Source organism: Tiliqua scincoides, chromosome 5, assembly GCF_035046505.1.
Source record: "Tiliqua scincoides isolate rTilSci1 chromosome 5, rTilSci1.hap2, whole genome shotgun sequence".
NCBI classification, from domain to species: domain Eukaryota; kingdom Metazoa; phylum Chordata; class Lepidosauria; order Squamata; family Scincidae; genus Tiliqua; species Tiliqua scincoides.
The window spans coordinates 3,254,962-3,275,736 of record NC_089825.1 but is presented as its reverse complement, the minus strand read 5'-3'; the positions used below and the strand labels follow the sequence as shown (position 1 = coordinate 3,275,736).

Genomic DNA, 20,775 nt, shown 5'->3' with positions numbered 1-20,775 from the left:
CCTTTTTTCAATTTGTAAAAATCCCTGCGTGGATTTAATAAGCCTGCCTGTGTAAACCGCCTTGAATAAAGTCTTGAATAAAGTCCAAGAAAGGCGGTATATAAATACTGTATATTATATTATTATACATTGCCTGATGCCACCCCAACTCGCTACTGCTTCCACCCCCAGAAACCAGAAGCCACTGGGCTTGCTCTTTCCCATGCAACCCTTTTTGACAAGGCAGGGAGTGCTGGAAACTCCCAGCCTGTCCTGCACTCTATTCTATTGAAAGGGACTGCAAAAGAGAGAGGTGTCCATCAGCCGCTACGCCTGCCACTCCCCCACCTCTCAGCACAAGCTGCATCTTTCACTGAATGGACAGTCAGCCTGTCCACGGCCAAAGCTTGTCTTGGAAGGAAATAAGGAAAAGAAGCCTCACCCTCTGCCACAGGCCTCCTGGAGTCCCGCAGAAGGAACAGGGTCTCCTCAGCAGGAGGTCGCTCCTCGGCCAGGCTGGTTGCTAGAGGAGGAAGCCGTGAGGTGGCTGCGGGGCCATGCAGGGGCCTCTCTGAGGAAGACGGTGGTGGGAGAGGCCAGGGAGGTGAGGGAGGCACTTCAGGGGACTCAGCGCTTGGAGAAGGAGGGCACGAGGTGGGACCCTCTGCCAAGGGTGGAGACAGGGGCTGCTCTGGCAGCAAAGGAGCAGCAATACCCTCTTGCAATAGTGCTTTCAATGGTGGAGAGGTCCGCGTTGGAGCAGCCAGGTCGTCCACGGGCAGCAAAGCAGCCATGTCAGGAGTGGGTGATCTCCTTTTCCCCACGAGGTCACTGGAAGGAACAGGTCTTGCTTCACCTTCCACTATTATCGGGCTGCTGACCTCCACCTCCACCGTCCTCTCCTCTGATCTCATGCCTTCCAGGGCCAGGGTCTCCCCACTTCTCTCTTCTGCCAGCGCACCAGTGTCTGAACTCTGAAGCAGTTGGGCTCCTAGCAGGCATTGAGCTGCAGCCCTGTCAACAGCCTTGGCTGCCTCCCTATCATCTTCCCCAGGCAAGCAGGCTGCAGCCTTCACAGGCTGGTCCTCTTCTTCCGACCCAGAAGTCTCCAGCTGGCTGCCAGTCACTGATGTCCCCAGCTCTGAAGAGAGAGCGGCAACCTCTGCCTCAGGTGGAGATTCAAGCCTTTCCATCTCCTGCTGGTCTTCTCTGGCCTCCTCAGAAGATGGCGAGGCACCCCGCTCTGGGGCTACAGCAGTATCACAAGGAGGAGCCTGCAAGCCCAGCTCTTCTTCAGAGTCCTTGCTTTCCAAGAAGCCTGGTGTGGCTTCTCTGGAGGAGCTCTCCAAGACTCTCTCCCTAAGGCTTTGTGCTTCTCCTGCGGGCAGACTACTCACGAGGCGAACAGCCCCTGCTCTCTGCTCTGTCAAGTTTCCAAAGGACCCTTGCAACAAGTTGCGTATTTGCTGTTGGTCTGCAAGAACATCGGGAGATTCCACCGCTCCAGCTGCAGCCTGCAACAAGGCACTAGTTGGGTCAGCCTGGCCAAGGGTGGTCGGTGAGCTCTCTGCAGCAGCAGGAGCATCAGACGCTGCTGGAGCCGCGTCCACAGCAGGAGTCCCTGAGCATTCTGCAGCGTCAACACGCTCCACTCCCACGTTTCTATGGGAAAGATCAGGAGCCTCCTTGGGCTCACTCAAGTAAATCGCCTCTTCAGATGCAAAGAAAAGGTGCTGCTTAGAAACAAGAGCAGGCGGCACCCCCCTTTGGGCAGCCAGGGCCCTCCGTGAGCTGCCTGAGCCAGGAGGCTGAGCAAGAGCCGTCTGATACAGGCACAAGGCCATGCTCTGCCTGGGAGGTCCCTCTGTTGGTGGGATCTCCAGGGGTGCAGCCCCCTCTTCTTCAGCCTCCAGCACTGGATGCTGCACTGTGGAATCTGCTGCCTGCAGTCCTTGTGAAGTGGGGCTCTCCTGGACAACACTAGCTAAGCTGCCTCTTGCTTGCTCAGGAGCCTGGAGTTCTTCTCTCTTGGAGTCTGCAGTTGCAGAGAGCACTGTGGTCTCAGCAGAGCTGCTCTGGGCAGCTGGGCTGAAGCCGGCATCCAGGAGAGCATGCGAAGGGGAGGCTTCTGAGGAAGGGACAGAGGCATCCAGGTGTCTTCCCTGCAGAGCAAATTCGGTTTCAGGAGCTAGCAAAAGACCCTGAAGCAAAGCCTGAGCAAAGGTCTTCTTTCCCACTGGTAGATCACCAGCCCCATCCAAGGAAGGGACCCCCAAGTTCCCCACAGAAGGAGTCTTGGGAGCAGCTTCTGCTCCCTGAGCTTTGGTGTCCAGTGGGGGGTAGTTTGAGGCAGGCAGAGCCACACGTTCTACATAGTGTTGAGCTTCTGCTACCTGTTGAATGAGGTCTTTGGCAGCTGCCTGGAATTCTGGAACCTGGGTGCCCCCAGGGTGTGGCCATTCAGTGCCCTCTTTCCTACTGGCAGTTCCATGGCCGCTTGCTTGGCCATCCACCCGCTCACCAGCAGTGGGAACTGCCAGCTTGTTTTCTTCTTCGCGCCCAGTCTTCTCACTAAAGCTCACCAATAAAGTTGCGCCGGCACCACTGTGCTCACCTAGAGAAAGCACACAGGACGCCTCGTTGCTCAAAGCCTGCAGGAGATTCATGTTACTATCTCTTAAGTCAGGCTGCTTGACGGCCAAGTGGTCAGAACCCACTCCTCGCACTGCTATGTTTTCTGGCTCTAGCAGCCCTGGCGCACTCACAGTTAAGGGCTGACCTTCACATCGGCCTCCCAGCTGAAAGGCAGCTTCTGCTGGGGCGATTTCAATAACCGAGTCTGTTCCAGTGCATTCTTCACCTTCCAGTTCTGAAGGAGCAGACTGCTGGGACGGAGTTTCCCCAGCCTGCTCAACACCTTCCTCTGGCAAGACCTGCTGTGGCTCCTGCACGCTGACAACCACCTCCTTCAGCTTGGCATCTGCTACAGGAACCTCTTCCCTGAGCTGACACTTGCCATCTGCACTCTCTGTGGCTTCTTCCTGTGTGGCATCAGCATGGCTGCCCATTGGTATCAGCGCAAGCGTGTGGCAGCTCTCCCTGGACAGAGGTTCTCCAACGCAAGAATCTTTGGCCTCGCCAGTCTCCGAGCAGAGCGTAAGGGGTGCTGGGGTTACAAGGTCACATTGTGCCTGCTCCCTGTTGGGGAGATATTCCAGACAGACCTTCTCTGGTTCTCTCAAGCCTCCCTGCATCTCATGAAGCCCCCAGCTCTGTGTTTCAGTGGATTCCTCAATCTCTGCGTGGGGCAGGGGGGATTCTTGCGGCAAAGGGGCAGCTGCTTCCAAGACAGTCTCACTTTCCTGCACGTTTAGCACCACAACAGGCTGAGTGTCTGGTTTTGTCTCCGAGAGCAACTCCACCATGTGGTCCTCGTTATTATTCACCTGATCAAGAGAGGAGGCTTCTATTTCGTCTTCTGATTCAAAGCAGGCAATAAGGCACTCCTCAGCTGGTTCGCCGTCTGCACGAGCCACTTCTGGCTGTTCCAAGATGGCCACCTCAAAGGATTCAGGGGGACACACAAATGGAGCCTCTCTCCCCTCCAGCTCGGGATCAGGCACTCTTCCATCATCCCTTCCCGATCCCAGCAAGCCTTCCCCTGGCAGCCCATCTTGATCAAGGAGCTCCAGCAATCGCTCCTCTGACTCCTTGAGCCTGGCCCCAATGTCAGACGAGTCACTGGCTTCCTTAGTGGTCAGCTCTTCAGACAGAAGGGGACATGGCTTCGGTTCCCACCCTAGAGGAATGGCAGTTCCCACACAAACCTGACCTGCCCATTCTTCAACAAGGTGGCTTACTGGCTGAGGTTTCTCTATGGCACTGTCCAAATCAGGTGGGACATCTGCATCCAAATGGGAAATGAGACCCTCTGCCATGCCAGGAACATCTTTCTCTGGGGCCTTGTGTGCATCCATGAGAGACTGGGGCTCGAGGGAGGTAGGAGAGGAGCTCAATTCCCCTTGAGGCTTTAATTCATCCCCATGACTGGCTCTGTCATCCAGCACTCCAGAAGCAACTGAACTGCCCTGCTCCAGAGGGGACTCCCTCCCTTGACCAGTGGGAGAAATACTGCTGCTTCCTGAACCCGCTGAAGAATCACCAGGACCCTCCAGCTCAGGTACCACTTGCAGTTTGGAAGCATTTTCCACCTCAAAACTCAAAACTCCCTTGATCTCATCCTCCTGCTGGGTCTCTCCTGCTGTAGGTTCTCTCCTGGAGGTTGCAGCCTCCTCCTGGGCCTGCACACAGGACCCACCAGTGGTAGAAGTGGAGCCCTCTTCGTCTGTGTCAGAGGCATCCGACGAGGTCTCCATCTCACCCTCACTGCCCGAGGGGGCCAGTTCCAGGGGCTCCGGCAACTTGTCCCCAGCAGATTCAGCGACCACGGCATACTGCTCGACACTGTACAGCTGCTCATCCTCTTCCCCATTGTAGGAGGCGGAGTCAGAGGACTGGGAGGTGTCATCCTGGTAGGCAAAGGACTCATCGACCCCTTCGTTGATGGAGGTCTCCGAGAGCGAGTGCAGAAAGGAAGCCGAAGTGCTGTCCTCGTCCTCTGCCCCATCAAGCGCCTCGTTCTCCACCAGTTCTCCCTGGGGGAACAGCGTGATCTCCAGAGACTCCGCCTCAAAGAGAAGGCTCCCGTGGAAGGGCAGGAGCAAAGCAGGGATCATCTGGTCATTCTCAGCACTGTCCAGGCTGTCGTCAGGGGAGGAGGCCTGAGGCTCTGCTTGCGGCCTGTGGGACGCTTCGGCCTCTGCCGCGCTCTCTCCAGGGGCAAGTTCTGGGAAGGCAGCAAGGGAGCTGGGCAAAGAGCCGGATTCAGGCCCGACCACTGCTTGCAGGGAGTCTCCAGCTCCAGAGCCACTTGAAGGCAAGCTTCCCACCTGGAACAGCTGGTGGGGGGAAGGACAAGAGCTCAGCTGCGCTTCCCCCCTGGCGTCTTCACCATTCCTTGGCCCAGGTGGATTACCCTGCCTGGGATTCCGAGGGGTGGCCCTGGAGGTCACCGCTTCACAGCCCCAGTCTTCGTTATCCTCTGGAGTGGTCTGCCCATCCTCCTCCTCCTCCTCCTCTGCAGGAAACGAAGCGTGAACTAAAGTGCTGGAAGAGAGTGTTTGGAAAGCCACCTCTGCCTCCAGCTCCAGCTCCGGGGACAAACAGGACGCCATTGGGAGCTGGGTCCCCCCCTCGGAAAGCTCCGGCTCCGACAGATCCAGGGGCTCACCGTAAGCCACCGGGGCCTCCAGGGCTTCAGACTCAGCAATCAGGTTTGGCGAGCAGGAGGGAGAGGTGCTGCTGGTGCCCGAGGAGGCCCAGCTGCCCCCCTCTGCTGTGATGTAGGAGCCCGAGGGGGAGGTGGGCGGGGAGCCGAGACCCTCGTTGTCCGTGTCCGTCTGCTCCTCGTTCAGGCTCTCTTTGGGGAAGGGAGGGTGCCTGAGGTGAGAGAACACTGTCTTGATGGGGGTCGAAGGGGCCGTGAAGTAGAGCTCTGGGTCCAGGCCACAGGTGTGCTTGACGGGCAAGGGCTGGGGCTCCGTAGGGAGGTCTTTGGCGAGCGTGGGAGAAAGGGAAGGCACATCTGCTGTGGGGTCACCCTGAGAGAGAGAGGTTGCCGCCATCACCACCTCTGGCTCCTTGTGCAGCAGGAGGCCAGGCAGGTACATGGATGCTGGGTGCTTGTTCGAGCCTGTTGCAGTCGGAGAAGGGGGCTTCGCGTGCAACTCCTCAGCAGACTTCAGGACCGCCTGATCTTCCATGACACTCCCTTCCTCATGACCAGAGTTGGCCTCCAAGGCAGATGTCTGCCTCCCAGCCACCGCCTCCTCTTCCTCCTCCTCGCTGAGGCACTGCGTCTCCTCGCCCATCACTATCCGGGTGTCCAGTGTGTCCATACCGGGCGGAGCTGCTCCAAGGCCTTTGGAGGCCACCTCCAGGACCTTTGGGGCCTGTTCCCTCATGACCTGGCCACACTCACTCAGTGCCACCAGGCCAGCAGTCACACCCCCACCAGCCATGTCACAGCTGGCTCCTTCAGGCTGAGGCCGGTCTTCTTTCTTCACTGGTGGGAAGGCTAGCGCTCCTTGGCCGCAATGGGCTGGATCCATGAGCAGGCCAGCCTGGCAATCAGGGGTGGCTGTTGGAGAGATCTGCACAGGTGTCAGGGCATCGCCAGTGGGGGATGAGGAGACGGAAGTGTTCCGAGAATCATCTGGGGAGGGAGGGAGAGAGAGAGAGAGAGAGAGAGAGAGAGAGAGGTGAGTGGGCCGGGCTAAACACTGCTCAAACTCTTCACACCAAGCCAGGAGAGAGGTGTCAATCCTCTCACAGAGTGTTCCAGGGACCCTAAACCTGCTTAAGCTCAGACGGATTTTAAAGAGATTTGAAACTGCTAACCCCTGGGATTACCGTCACACAAGGGTCAGCAGACTCCTCTCCCATTCACAAGATGGCCAGGGCCAGACTGCTCCACTTACCACCCCCCACCAGGTCCATTCAACAACAAGGAAACACAAGTGGTGATCCAGCCAGCCCCTCCCAGAGTAGACCCCTACGTGGTGAGCGCTGCTGACACCCCTCTCCGCCTCCTCCATGCCGACAGAGAGCACACAGCCCCATCAGGTCCAAGGCCTTGTGCGGTGACAGTTTTCAAGCTATTAGAACGTTCCCAGACATTCCATAACCCTTCAGCAGCAGGGCAAGCAGCTAAGCCAGTCGCGGAGACCAGACAGTCACTCACTATTCTTGCCTCCTCTTGACTCCACTCCTAGCAGCAAGCACTGCCCAAGCCCAAAGCCTGCCTGGTTGTAGCCAGGCTGCTGCCTCCCCGCCTCAAGACAAGGGAGAAGAGGTGCCACAGCTTTCCTAAGTTTGCCACTCTGACAGAATTTGATTTATTTTTCACATTTTTATACCACCTTCTTCCAAGGAGCTCAGGCTGGTGTACAAGGTTCCTACCCTCTTTTGACCTCACAACAACCCTGTGAAGTAGAGAAGGCTGAGAGATTATGACGGGCCCAAGCTCACCCAGGAAGCTTTACGGTTGAATGGAGATTTGAGCCTGAATCTTTCAGATCCAAGTCCAACTCCCGAACCACTACATCATGCTGACTAGTTTCAGGGGCACACTGGAAACGATACCCCTGCTCTACACATCTAGGCATTGTAGACTAGGGGCACTCAGAAAGTAAAGTGCCCCACAAATCTCTAGATGGTGTTTGGGGCTGTCAGTTGAAAGAGGACAAGATTGAGACATAAATTATGCAAGGGATTAATAGAGAGTTCTTTCCCCTCCCAAACACCACCAGAAACAGGGGATATTCACTAAAATGGATTGGTGGGAGAGTTAGGACAGACAAAAGGGCATCTTTCTTTACCCAAAGTGTAATTAATTTGTGAAACTCCTTGCTACAGGATGTGGTGATGGCATCTGGCCTGTTGGCAACCTTCAGTCTTGAAAGACTATGGTATTGCGCTCTGAAAGGTGGTTCTGGAACAGCGTCTAGTGTGGCTGAAAAGGCCGATTTGGGAGTGACAATCCCTTCCACACTGGGAGCAAGTGCAGTCTGTCCCTGGCCTGTCTCCCTGGCTATGGGCCTTCCTTCTTTGCCTCTTAGCCACAGACTATTGGCCAAGTGTCTCTTCAAACTGGGAAAGGCCATGCTGCACAACCTGCCTCCAAGCGGGCCGCTCAGAGGCCAGGGTTTCCCACTTGTTGAGGTCCACTCCTAAGGCCTTCAGATTCCTCTTGCAGATGTCCTTGTATTGCAGCTGTGGTCTACCTGTAGGGCACTTTCCTTTATGGCATCTGGCCTGGATGCCTTTAAAAGGGGATTGGACAGATTTATGAAAAGAAGTCCATCACAGGTTACAAGCCGATGACTGTATGCAACCTCTTAGTTTTAAGGTACCTGAGCTCTGACTGCCAGGTGCAAGGGAGTGGCACCAGGACAAAGGACTCTTGTTGTCTGGTGTGTGCCCTGAGGCATCTGGTAGGCCACTGTAAGATACAGGGACTAGATGGGCCCTGGGCCTGATCCAGCAGGGCTCTCCTTAAGGGTTTCTGACTCCAAATTGTTTAGCAGTTGCAGCTACAACAAAAGTTTCTCTCTCCACTGGCATCAGGCGGCAGAAAGAAAGACTCCTAAGTGTACATATGTCCAGCCCCATCCCTGCTACAACTCTGTACTTGGTTCTGGTCAGCAGACCTTGGAGAGTGCTCTAGCAAGAAGCCAAGCAGATCCCAAGAGTCTGACACCTGACACCCCACCTTCTCTGCTTTCAATCCAACATGTCTGCCGTCACTGTGAGATCACCACTGCAGACATCCTGCTGGTCTTTGCAGTCTTCACCAACAGGTTTAAACAGCTGGCAACAGCCAGAACTTTTATAGAGCTTTTTGCCAATGATACAGAAGCACAAGACTTAACCCCTGCTGCAGAATTCAGCATCTTGAGAGAGACAAGACACAGTCCTTTAGGCAGGGAACAGAACACATGGGGAATGCCTGAGCCAGAGGGGGGTTCACAGGTGCAGTTGCCAGGCAGCACTCACACTGGCCATAGGGGCAGGCTGGGCTGGTCCATAGGAACCCCCACTGGGGAACCAGCCTGGAGATGCCATACAGCCACAGGAAACTGCCTTTGAGCGTCCCATCGGTTCCTCTGGCTCAAAACCACCTGCGGCGGGAGCAAAAAAGTGTCTTTCCTAACTCTATTGAGTGATGCTGCCTGGGATGGAAACGTGGAGAGACCTTCTGCAGGGAGAACAAGGTGCTCTGCCACTAAGTGAGCCCTCCTCCCATTTCCAACAGTGGGACAACCCTCAGCTGCAGTCATGGCTTCCCACTGCGAGTGTGCGAAATACCACCTTGTGGGGTGAGAGTAGGTCTACTCTGTTACATCAGCTGTGTTTCAGCAGAATGGCTATCTAGAGGCAGATCATCCTCTAGTTCCCCCCCCCTTCATACATCACTGTGTCATCCCAAAGGACCCTCCAGGCAGTTCATCCACATCCAATCAGCTCAAAGCGAACCTCAAACTCTCACAAGTCACTGACCTTCTAGTCAACAGAGCCATCATCCCTGCAGCGGCACTCTTGGGTCAAACCCATCATCACAATGGGACGGGTGGTCACAGGGCAGCCTTTTTTACTGGAAGCCAACAAGGGTTTTTCCCCAACAGTGGGTGAAGGGAGGGTGCAATCTGAGATTGCGCCCTCCCTGCATCTGCTGTTGGCCTTATCTGGATTGGGACCACAACAGGAAGTTGGTTTAAAGCCTCCATTCCACCAGCCATCACAGTCCCAACCTAATTGGGGCTTCAAGTAGTTCATTTAGAGAACAAGAGGGAAGCACACAGTCAAGCATGCTGGCCCTACCTTACAGGGTTATGGCGAGGGGCAAGGAAGAAGCCCTTATGTGCCTCTGAGACCTCAGGAAGAAGGGCAGACAAATTGCAATTTCCCAGGGCTGGGTTGGAGCCCAGGACACTGAAGTCAATAAGACAAGTTAGTGTTTAATTGAGGTTTGCTTCCTGTAGAGCCAACCCATATCACTAAACACATTCTCCTTGACTCCCTTCACCCCAGCTAAAGGCAAAGAGAACGAACAGGAGGAGAAAGACCACCCAGCACTGCCCGATGGTGTTCTGGTTTGGTTTGGTTTGTTTTAAAAAAGGTAGTGTCTAAAATTCAAACAAGGTCGGAAATTTGCCCCCACACCACAGCCTAAAACATCGCAGTTCAGTTCCTTTTGCTTTATGTCTCTTATTCCACTGCCTGGTCAATTAATGCAGCTTCCCACAGAAGTGAAGTACTGGGGGGGGGGGCAGTTCTGCAGACTTGGACAGCTCCTACTCTTGCCAAACAAAAGCCTGACTGACACAGAGCCCCCCCCCCCCCACTGCCACAGCCGAGCCTGGTGCAAGCAAGGACCTCATGCCAGCCCTCTGAATCCCCCTGGCTGCAGACACAGGGTCATGCTCTTACCTTGCAAGGGTTGGAAGCTAGTGTGGCAGCAGATTCAGCCCCCACAAATCTCTGTAGTTGAAGAGCTGGGCAAAGCTTGCTCATTCCCTGCCTTCTGAACCCACAAATCCTGTGACAAGTGCATGTTGGACTCCAGGACAACTGCAACACGAAGCCAGAAGGCTCCCACCCTCCCTCCCAATCTGTGAGCCCTTCCAAGGCCCCATCCATATGACTGGCTTTGGCGACCTGTGCAAGAGCTACTGAGGTCAGGTATGGGAAGCCCAATGGGCACTAAAGCACTATTTGTTATCATGGGGGGTGGCAGGGATTTGCCAGCTCTCAGCTGAAACAGACACTCCACCCTCAGTCAGGCCAGAGAGGAAGACTGCGGGCCAGAGTGAAGTGAGAGTATATAATACAACAAATTGAATGAAATGTATTCTGTCATTAGACATTGTAAAGACTCCATCATGAACTTTAGTATGTGCTGAAACTACCAAAAGGGCAAAGGGCTGGGAAGCAGGATAATCCCTTGGTCCTTTGACTTCCAGAGAAGGGTAAAAAAGTAAACTAAGAAACGACTCCTGCTGCCTCAGCAGCAAACACAAATAGCGAGTAGACAAGGGGAAATTGAGGGAAGAGCTTCGTGTTGCAAGAATAAAAGGGGCTGCAAGAAGGTCGCCACATCTCAAAAAGGACATAGTGGAAATGGAAAAGGTGCAAAAGAGAGCGACTAAGATGATTTCGGGGCTGGGGCACCTTCCTTATGAGGAAAGGCTACGGCGTTTGGGCCTCTTCAGCCTAGAAAAGACACGCCTGAGGGGGGACATGATTGAGACATACAAAATTATGCAGGGGATGGACAGAGTGGATAGGGAGATGCTCTTTACACTCTCACATAACACCAGAACCAGGGAACATCCACTCAAATTGAGTGTTGGGAGAGTTAGAACAGACAAAAGGAAATATTTCTTTACTCAGCGTGTGGTCGGTCTGTGAACTCCTTACCACAGGATGTGGTGATGGCGTCTGACCTGGACGCCTTTAAAAGGGGACTGGACATGTTTCTGGAAGAAAAATCCATTACGGGGTACAAGCCGTGATGTGTACGCGCAATCTCCTGATTTTAGAAATGGGCTATGTCAGAATGCCAGATGCAAGGGAGGGCACCAGGATGAGGTCTCTTGTTATCTGGTGTGCTCCCTGGGGCATTTGGTGGGCCGCTGTGAGATACAGGAAGCTGGACTAGATGGGCCTATGGCCTGATCCGGTGGGGCTGTTCTTATGTTCTTAAACAGTTAATTGGGGGCAACCACTGATAGTAGGTATCCTTCCTGGGAGACCTCAGAAGGACCCCAGGTAACAGAGAGATGGAGATTTTATTAGTCTACCAAGGAAAAGACAAGAGATAACCTATAATCCCTCCTCCTGGAAGGAAGGAAAATAGTTAATGATATATTTACTAGTAATAAGCAACTATATACAAACAACATGTTAAGAATGTGCTGCATGGACTTTTTGAAGCTGGTGAAAGATGGCTGGCATGCAAGCTTTTTAGGCACATGCCGACTTGCGTCCTTATATCGCAATATAATATTTTAAAACTCCGTGCTGGTATTTTTGTTTATTTCTTCCCTCGCACTGGGCTAAGTCCTTTCTGCTTCGGCAACTGAGCAGACCCGTTTCTTACAACAAGAGGTTCAGCTAATGAGCTGTGCCTTTCCTCCCTCCACAGCTGCCACTGATGCCGCTCAGACCCCAGGGGCCAGGCTTCTGTTCATGAAAACCCCAGACCAGCCAAGCCCCACTCACTTCTCTCAAGAGCCTGAGGCTGCCTGCCAATAAGGTGTTTGGGGGGAGGGGATCATCCAGCCACTTTCCGAGACTGCCCTGTGAAGTGCAGCAGCTTATATGGGAAAGAGAATACAGAGCCAGATTGCCAAATAGGCCTTTGTGCCACTGGCCCCTCCCTTAGCAAGGCTTCTACAGAAACATGGCCACTGGGCCACTCCTGGGCTACCTGGTTGCTTGGGAAAGAGCTGGATGGGCAGGAAGAGGTGGAGCACAGCAACCTCAACCCCTTCACTCTGTTTATGAACTGTGAGACTGAACATGCTTCGAGACCAGGAAAACAGCTCTGCCAGCAGGGAACTGGGAAGGGGATGGGCACCCCTCGTTGGTCTGCTACTCCTCCCAACTTCCCATGAGCATCTTAGCCAGCCTCACAGACAGGGCAGCCCAGCATTCATGTCCTAGGCCTGCTGGAGACCATAAAAGACGCCACATCAGGAAGAAGGTGGGGTTTGTTTAGGCACATACGAACAACGTGTGGCCCAGACCCTCCCCAAAGGCTCAAGATCTCAACAACACCACAAAGAGAAAAAAGGGAAGGGTGAACAGGAACAATGTGCACCAATTCCAGGTGTTCATACTTGGGTTGAGACCTGCTCTGACCAATGCAAACAATGATCTTGTCCCAGGGGAGCTGAAGCAGGCTCCTGGGGTAAGACAGGGAGGAAGTCTCCTGTTATACCACAACTAGATGAACCAGGACAGCACATGAATTCTCAACTTCTCAAAAGCAAGTTGGGGTCTTGAGTGAGAGTAGGATCTGTGGGCTATGGGGTCGTGCCAAAGGCAGGGCTTTGAGAAGGGATATGTAGTAGGAGTGGCCTGGGAGAAAGCTGCAGGCATCAGGGGGACATGGAAGAAAGGGGGGCTTCTCCTGATGGAGCAGGAGACCTTCAGGTGGCCAGGGTGGTGGAGCTAGATGTTCTGGAGAAGGTGGCAGAAGTGACGGGGGAGGCCACAGAGGACTCCATAGGCACAGACAATATGATCGTGCAGAACCCAGGAGCACATTGCAGGCCAGTATGGGGACCCCAAAAAGGGATGCAACAGGACTGGAGACTAACCAAGGGGGATAAGCCAAGGATGTTCCTAGAGTCTGCTTTCTCCAGTCACTGTAGTGGTCTGCAGGGGACTGAGCCCACGAACATAACAGCACACAAAGCTGACTTATGCAGATTCTCCCTGGCCCAGCCTCATCTACTCTGACTGTGGCACTTAGAGGTCTCTGATGAGACTTCCCCAGCCATAGAACCCAAGGTCTTTTTCAACTAGAGACTGAACCTAGGAGCCTTCCACCCACAAGAATGCACTCTGCCACAGCACTACAGTCTCCGCAGGTCAGACCTCCAAGCTGTGTTCATACCTGTGCTGAGCTTGTCTAGTTCAAAAGCTAACTGGGAGGACTGGGGTGGAGGAGCCAACACCAGTAGCAGGTCCAGCTCCCTCAGCCAATGAATTTGCCTGGCACACGTAGGTGTTCAAAGCACTTCATATGCTTCACCTTCTGGCAACCTTCATAGCAACCCTTTCAGACAAGCGTTGCTATCCCCATTTTATAGATTGGGAAACTGAGGCCAAGAGCAAGGGGTTGCCTGAGGCTATCACATGAGTTCTTGGCTGAGGTGAGGTTCCAGCCATGGCTTCCAATTCATAGCCTGCCACCTAAACCACAGGTAACAGGGACCTCTTCTAGGACACACTTTCAGGCATATTTCTGGAATAAGCTTGCATTCGTTTTATGCCACTTTCAATTGTCAAATGCATCAAACCAGTGGCATTGCTAGGGGGCTGCAGGCTACACTGGGTGATGAATTCGGGGGTGGGGGGGGAGACCGACACCACTACTGGCCAAAATTGTGAAAGTTTTGGTATTGAATAATACCATCATGTTATATATCATTCCATATTTAATTTAATGTAGAACACAATGAAACAAACCATCTTGAAATATCTGTATTCTATCAAATGTTATAGCCACATTACCAAAGGAAAACACCACTGCCTTCTGCAACAAAAAGTAGAGTTCCTTAACTTGAAACTGAACAATGAGAATGACTGTTCCAAGAGAGGTCTTATTATGACACAGCAGGGAACTAATCAGGCATTAGCATGAGTCTGCTCTCATTTCCACCTACCAGAGCCAATACTAGAACTCTTTTTCAGTTGTATTAATGTCATCAGGTTGGGCACTGGTTCTTTGGTGGGTGACCTGTATGTTCCTATATTAAAATAAATAAAGTTAATGGAGGTTACACCAACCCTGGTGCATTTAGGTCATGCATATGATATTGTGATTTATTCTGTATGGTCTGGTCTGGGAGGAAGTCCATCATGGGGACTTCCCGTGAGTTCTCGCATTGGGGGATACAAAACCCTAGTGATGCTTCTGCATCAAGCCACATGTGGATCTTTGTGGTCCCCGCCATCGCTAGTTGCCACAGGTGTTCATGCAGGTCTTGGTGGGGAGACACTCCCTGCTAAGCAGTGTTACACGCAGAGTTTCTCTGTGGGGCCAAGCTTCTCTTCAAAAGCCACCGCTGCCCTCCAGGAGATACCTAATCACCACAGCAACCTAGCCAAGAGGTCAGGCATGGATTAGAGAGAAGGGCGGATCAGGAACTCCAGCAGATACAAGTTCTCAAGGCAGAGGCCAGGCCGCAGCAGGTGGGCTGATCAGAAAGGCAGAGGCTGGAGGGGCCAATCGCAAGCCTGCCCCAAGGCCCAGCTTCTGCCTGCCCCAAACAGGCGGCACTGGACGGGCGGGGGAGAGTCTTACTAACCCCCCCCGCCTGGGGGGGTCTTCAGCAGGCTCCCTCCCGCAACACCAGCAGGGCTCCGAACCGGGCCAGCGCTTCGCTTTCAGAACGAGGCGCCCCCTCCCCACCAGCGCCCGCAGAGAAGCCCCGCGCCCTTTCGACACACCTGGACATGCTCGAGCTCCGGGAGCATCGCGGGGGGCAGTCCCTCCGCAGTCTGCGGCTCCCTGCGGGGGGCTCAAGCCCCGCGGCACAGCAAGGAGCCGCTCCAGGCAGCGGCAGCGAACGGGGGGGCGCCTCGCACCCTCCAGCCCCGCCGCAGCCGGAGAAGCGCCCCCGGGAGAGCCCCTTACCTGCAGGCGGGCCGCGCTCCATGTCCAGGGCCGGGCGCTCTGCCGAGGGAGGGGCCGCCTGGGCTAAAAGGCCGGCGGGCGGGCGGGCCGGGCGGGGCTCCTCGCCTTTAAAGAGCCCGCAGCGCGGGCGGCCCTGCGGGGAAGAGGCGGGTGCCTCCTTCCAAAAGCAGCGCAGCCCTGGGAGGCGCCGAAGCCGCGCGCAGGTACCGTCACCACGTCTGGTGGCAGGGAGTTCCACAGACCTGGGAGGGCGGTGCGGCAGTGCCTCCCCGCGGGAGTCCTTCGGAAAGCGCCGCCATCCAGCGCACCTCCCTGGGTGCGGGTGTCTCGAGAGAAGCAACCAATTAACAGGCACCAATTAGCATCCAGCAATTCAAAAGCCAAATTCAAGCCCCGCAGGAACCAAAAATCTCACCACCCGGTTTGTTCTGCGGCGCCTCAGATGCAGAGCACGACAGGCAGGAATCCAGCAGGCGCAGCTTCCCCTTGGATCGCTGCCTGCTGGCGAAGGCTGTCCCTGTTGAATCTCTGTCTCGGACCTGTTAGAGGCCCTGCAGCCCCACCCGAGAGGGCCTCCCGGCGGGATGCTGCTCTGGGCTGCCCGGGAGGAAAGATCGCATTTTGCCAGCCCCACCCCCCAAGCTCACAGATGATGGTGATGTGTGCTGGCCGCACAAGTCCCCGCAAGCAGAGCACACGCAGCACTCAGCCGGCCTGGGGGTGCCCGTTCCCTTCTCTGCTGCCTGCCTGCCAGTCGTGGCTGTCCCGGTGCTTGCTGATTTGGTGCCTGTGACAAGCGACAGCCCTCGGGGTGGCCAGCGCAATTCTCCAGCCAAGTGCCCAGAACTGGAGCCGACCGCGTGGAATCTGCAGAGCCACGACTGGACCCGGCAGAGGAGCCACTAGTGACCCTGGGCTGTGAAGACGGGGGCTTGCAGCCCATGGAGGATGCCTGGACTCTCCACAAGAAAGGAGCTGGGCAGGTCTCTCACTGGTTCCGAGTACTCAGCTTCTCCAGAGTGCCCAGGGCTAATGCACAGCAAGCCTGGAAATGCATATGGTCAGTGGCATAGCCAGAAGGGGTGCAAAGCACTAAGTTTTGCAGGGGCCCTCACGGCAGCTGCAAGCAGCCCTTCCCCTTCTCCTTTAGGGCCATTCCAGATGGGGAGAGGTGTATGCCTGACTCAGTGGGAGAGGGCCACTTGCACGCTGTGGAGAGGCTCCCTGCAAAACTTAGTGCTTTACACCCCCTCATGCCTGAGGCTGCCTTGGTTGCATTATGGTTGAACATAATGTAAGGACGTCATGTAGTGAAGGGTCCCCTGGGGCGCCCTTCAACCTACAGTGGGATGTGGGATGCAAACCCCTAGCTCCTTATTGGGAAACTTGGGGAAATACATCACACAAGCATGTTGTGCTGAAGAGTATACAGTCACTGAAGGAGAGCCCCCCCCCCCTGCATACTGGAGTTTGTCTTGACTATTTCAAAGACAGGTTGAAGTGCAAACAGAGTTGGGTTTCTGTGGGGCAAACCCAGTGCCTCCCCTCCATATTTGTCCTGAAGTTCTTCTGCTGGGGCTGCTGGCAGGGCTCACGTCAGTGGTTGGCCAGGCTGGGCACTGGCTGAGACCCTTGCCCCTCAGAGGACCTGGCCAAGCTGACCCTGACCCCTCCATGCCAGTGCAGGGGTGGCACCTACTGTGCCATGGGGGGCACCAGCACAACCTCAGCAATCTGGTGCCAGCCTCCCCACCGCCCCTTCCAAGAGGTCCCCGGTTGCTGCCTCCCTTCTCTGCTGGTGACACTCAGGGCCCCCTGCTTTGTCCTATATGGCCCACTCTGTTCTCATCACCCATCCCTTGCTTTCTCACCTGCTTCCACATTCTGGGATGGAGGTGATGAGAAGGAGGTGGGAGTAGGTACTGTGATCACTGAGGGGTGGCGCTTCAAACTGTCCTGCCCAGGACCCACAAGCAAACTGGGAATCATTGGAATTTGGTCATCCCTGTCCAGGGCATGGAGTGACTTTGCAGGCTTGCTGACATGGCATTTTGCCCTGTTTAAGCTGCCCTCCCTGGCTGGCTACACCTGTCAAAGTCTTCTTTATCTGCTGTGTCAGAAACAGGAAGATCATCCAATCAGGGGCCTGATCAGAAGTAGGTCTGGACTCATCCTGTCAGGATGAGCTGGGATCTTCTGCTTAAGACATACAGCTGCTGTCATCACCCTCAGCTGGTCCTGGCTGTGGGCGCACACTGCGGACGCCACTCTGGGGGAATTTCCCAGGCAGCCTGCACTTGGCAGGCCCTGGAACTGTCTTCTAGCAGCTTCTTATAAAATTCAGAACAAACCCATCACTTTCATCAGGTGACCCCAAGTTCTAGTATTAGAAAGAGGGAGAGCACCTCTTACCCACACTTGGAGAGCCCAGGAGTGACTGTGTTGCAGTGAAGGCTGGAGACGTGACTCTCTGGCAAAACAAATTTCCAGAAGCAGCATGGGATCTTCAGGCATGAAACTCTAAACATGCAAATTAGAGGGCACAGGGGTGGGGCTTTTTGGAAACCAGTTATCATTTCCAAAGGGCTTTGTTCTTGGGTTGTTTAAATGACTGGAGTTTGGATCATAAAGATCGCACAAAGATTGGCTTTATCTAAAAGTCCCAGGGCCAAGCTCTCAAATCCAGAGCAAAGCACATTCATTCATACACTGCTCTGACTTCAGCCTGAATGAAAATGAAAGTCTGAACTGAGATAATAATATCCCAAGTATATGAAACAGAGTCACCAAATCTCAAAGGCACATAATTAAGGAGCCAGCAGTGAAATATTCCTTAAATTGTCCCAAAAAGATACTTTGGTTTCATTTTAAATGTCTTTCTTTTGGTTTTTGAGCTCTTTAGTTATTGCACTACACTTAATCCCAAGAAGTCTTTCTCCCTGCAGCAATATGGACTGATGTGGAGATGCCTACCTGACAAACAGCTAAACCAGTAGAGCTGCATCTTGGGGTGGGAGGGAAAGACAAGGACACTTTCCCTGCAGTGAGAATCCACCTGTTCAACACACAGATGGAGCCTGACTATATCTAAGGAAGGGGGCAGCAAACAGGGCTGGAGGTGGCAATCTGGGGGCCCACCTCAGGCCACTGAGCCCAAAGGGCATCTGCCCTTCAGATATTCCTAAAACTGAAACAGTTTCTGTAGGATGAAAGGGCCAGCCTTCTGAGTTGTCCATACGTGGCACAAATAAACCCAGACATGCTGGCCTCTGCGTTTGCATTCAACCTTTTTTATATGACAGGGATCAATCATTTAAGCAGATCATGGATCCAAACTGTGAAAGGGGTTAGAAATGTAGTGAACAAATAAAATACAGGTCCAGTCTTTTTTTTATACACAGATTTGACTCAACATGAATGGCCCCTGCAAATGAGAAGGAATGTGCTGATCCCTGGAGAAGGGGAAAAATGCACCCCTTTAAAAGTAGTTTTGAAAACTGAACAGTCCTTTAACAATAGCCTCCTTAATGAGAGGGGGGGCAGCTGGCTGACAATCCATCAATCCTTCTCTCTCCAGGTGACCCCTCCCTTCCCCCTGAGCAGGTGAAAGAAAGGTGATAGCTCTGCATTGGTGAAGGGAGGGACTGAGTGAAGCTGACTGATTGATGGATTGTCTTCTTAATGACTCTTAGAGTCAAAAGGTCAGCAAGGCTGTTTTTAAATCACTTGAGTAAAGAAACTTTGTTTTTAAAATTGATTTGCTATAGTGCATTTTTTGCCATCCACATGAGTGCTTGGAATGGAACCCACGCAAATAATGAGGTTCAACCTGTACTGTATTTAAAACTGAACAGGTGAGACGGGGGAGGATGTCGAAGATGCTTCTTGCCTGGGTGCCATTTTAGGCACAGAAATGACCAAGAAGAGAGCAAGGGAAAACACAGGCCTTTTCTGAGGCTCTGTAACTGGAATGAACAAGCACCTCTCTGGGGAGCTGCAGCCAGGAAGTAGATCTCAGGAAGCGCAGGGAGGGGGATCTGCTGAGGGCAGCAACTCAGGAAAAGTCCATCTGTGAGCTACAAAGAACATGAGAATGTGGTCCTTGTAGCCTTGTGCTGTTGGATCCCGTGTTCTGGCAGCACAAGGCTTTTTACAGTGGCATGGAAGCCAGGCTGCTCTCACCTACTGCCAGAAATGGTGAGAGGTGCCATGCACACGGCAGTGGCTTAGCAGGCACCAGTAACTTGGCTGTGGGAGCAAGGAGGTTTGGGGGCATTCCAGGGACTGCAAAGGAGGCCACCTGGACCCTCTGCAATGGCCTCTCCCTAGCCAGACCTTTGGTCCATCTCACTCAGTATTGTCTCCATGGAGTTTCAGGCAGAAAAGGAGCTTCCCCAGCCCTGCCTCCATATTCAACATCTAAACACTACATTTGGCAGACCAGCTTCTGTGAGGTCTCAGCCTCCAGGCTGCCGCCTGGGGACAGCACTGCCACCTGATGTCTTGACCTGCCATCTCCCAGCACCAGCATCAGGTGAGACCTTCCCTGGAGAAGAGTTTCCCCCAGCCTGTCCTGCCCCACCCGGTACTGGTATCACCACTGCCACCTCACAGGCATACTGTACCTGCTGGGACCAGGGGAAGTTGGCTCCCCTCCTGGGGCCTCTGAGGCAGCTGCTGAATGCAGTAATTGCCATATGCCATGTGCACAGGACCCCTCATGATCACCTCCTGGACACAAGAACAAGGACCATCACCATGAACCCAAAGGCAAGCTGCCAAGAGTAGGCAGCTGGATCAGTTCCTGCAAATGCTCTGCAAGTAAGAAGGAGGGCACTGGGAGAAGGAAGCAGGAGTGCTCCATGGGAACAGTAAAGTGGACTGCTTGTCACTGGTGGGCCTGGCTATGGGGCAAAAGCCCCAGGCGCTGAGGCCAGGCAGCCTCAAGCCTCTGTGAGTTGGGGAGGGCAGGCTGCTTCCCTCCACCCCCTGAGCTCACTGCCCTCCTGTCCAGTCACTCCCCAGCTGCTCACCTGGGTTTCCCTTTTTAATTTTGCCCCTCTTCCCCAGGCCAATCACCACCCAGCTTTTTGCTCTTGGAACAGTACAGACCACTTCACTGGCTGATCACCAGCCAATCAGGAGCTGCCCTCCTTCTGCAGTCCCGCCACCAGCCATTCATTCTCATTGCACATGCTGCTGTTGGCTGCTCCTGACTTAGCAGAGATTGTGGGCACAACCCTAGCTGGGTCTACTCAGAAGTAAGTCCTATTTTGTTCAATGGGGCTTACTCTCAGGAAAGTCTGGGCAGGATTGCAGCCTTTGTTGGCACAATCTGGAGGGTAGTTTAAAAGAAAACCCTCCTGTTGCAAGTTGCTTGGGGGGGGGGGAGAAAATTGAATTATTTTGCTTTCTCAGAAAAAACTTATTTATATATATTAATTTTCTTGTTTGAGAAGTGAGCAGCACAGCGCCTGCTGGCCATTAATATACACCACTGAGCATTTATAACTTGAGGAGGAGGGAGGCAGAACTGGATTATTTAGCTTTTTAAAAAAATGTTATTTTCTTGTTTGTGAAAAGGAGCAGTGGCCAGGTCTTGCAGCCACCCCTCCCTGCCAATATTTCTGTACCCAGCATGTGATTAGTCTGTGGAACTCCTTGCCACAGGAAGTGGTGGTGGCATCTTGCCTGGATGCCTTTAAAAGGGGATTGGTCAAATTTCTGGAGGAAAAGTTTATTACAGCTTACAAGTCACAGTAGGTCTGTGCAAGCTCTTGGTTTTAGAGGCAGGCTGCCTCTGA

General features: G+C 53.8%; 1 protein-coding gene across 1 annotated transcript in view; it reads right to left on the bottom strand.

Moving 5' to 3' along the window:
* Nucleotides 1-20,775, bottom strand: part of LOC136651174 (uncharacterized) — a 44,671-nt gene that overhangs the window by 12,495 nt on the left and 11,401 nt on the right. The window contains exon 2 of the mRNA XM_066627360.1: nucleotides 422-6,253. Coding sequence (XP_066483457.1) covers nucleotides 422-6,253 — 5,832 coding nt within the window. The remainder of the gene's footprint in view (nucleotides 1-421; nucleotides 6,254-20,775) is intronic.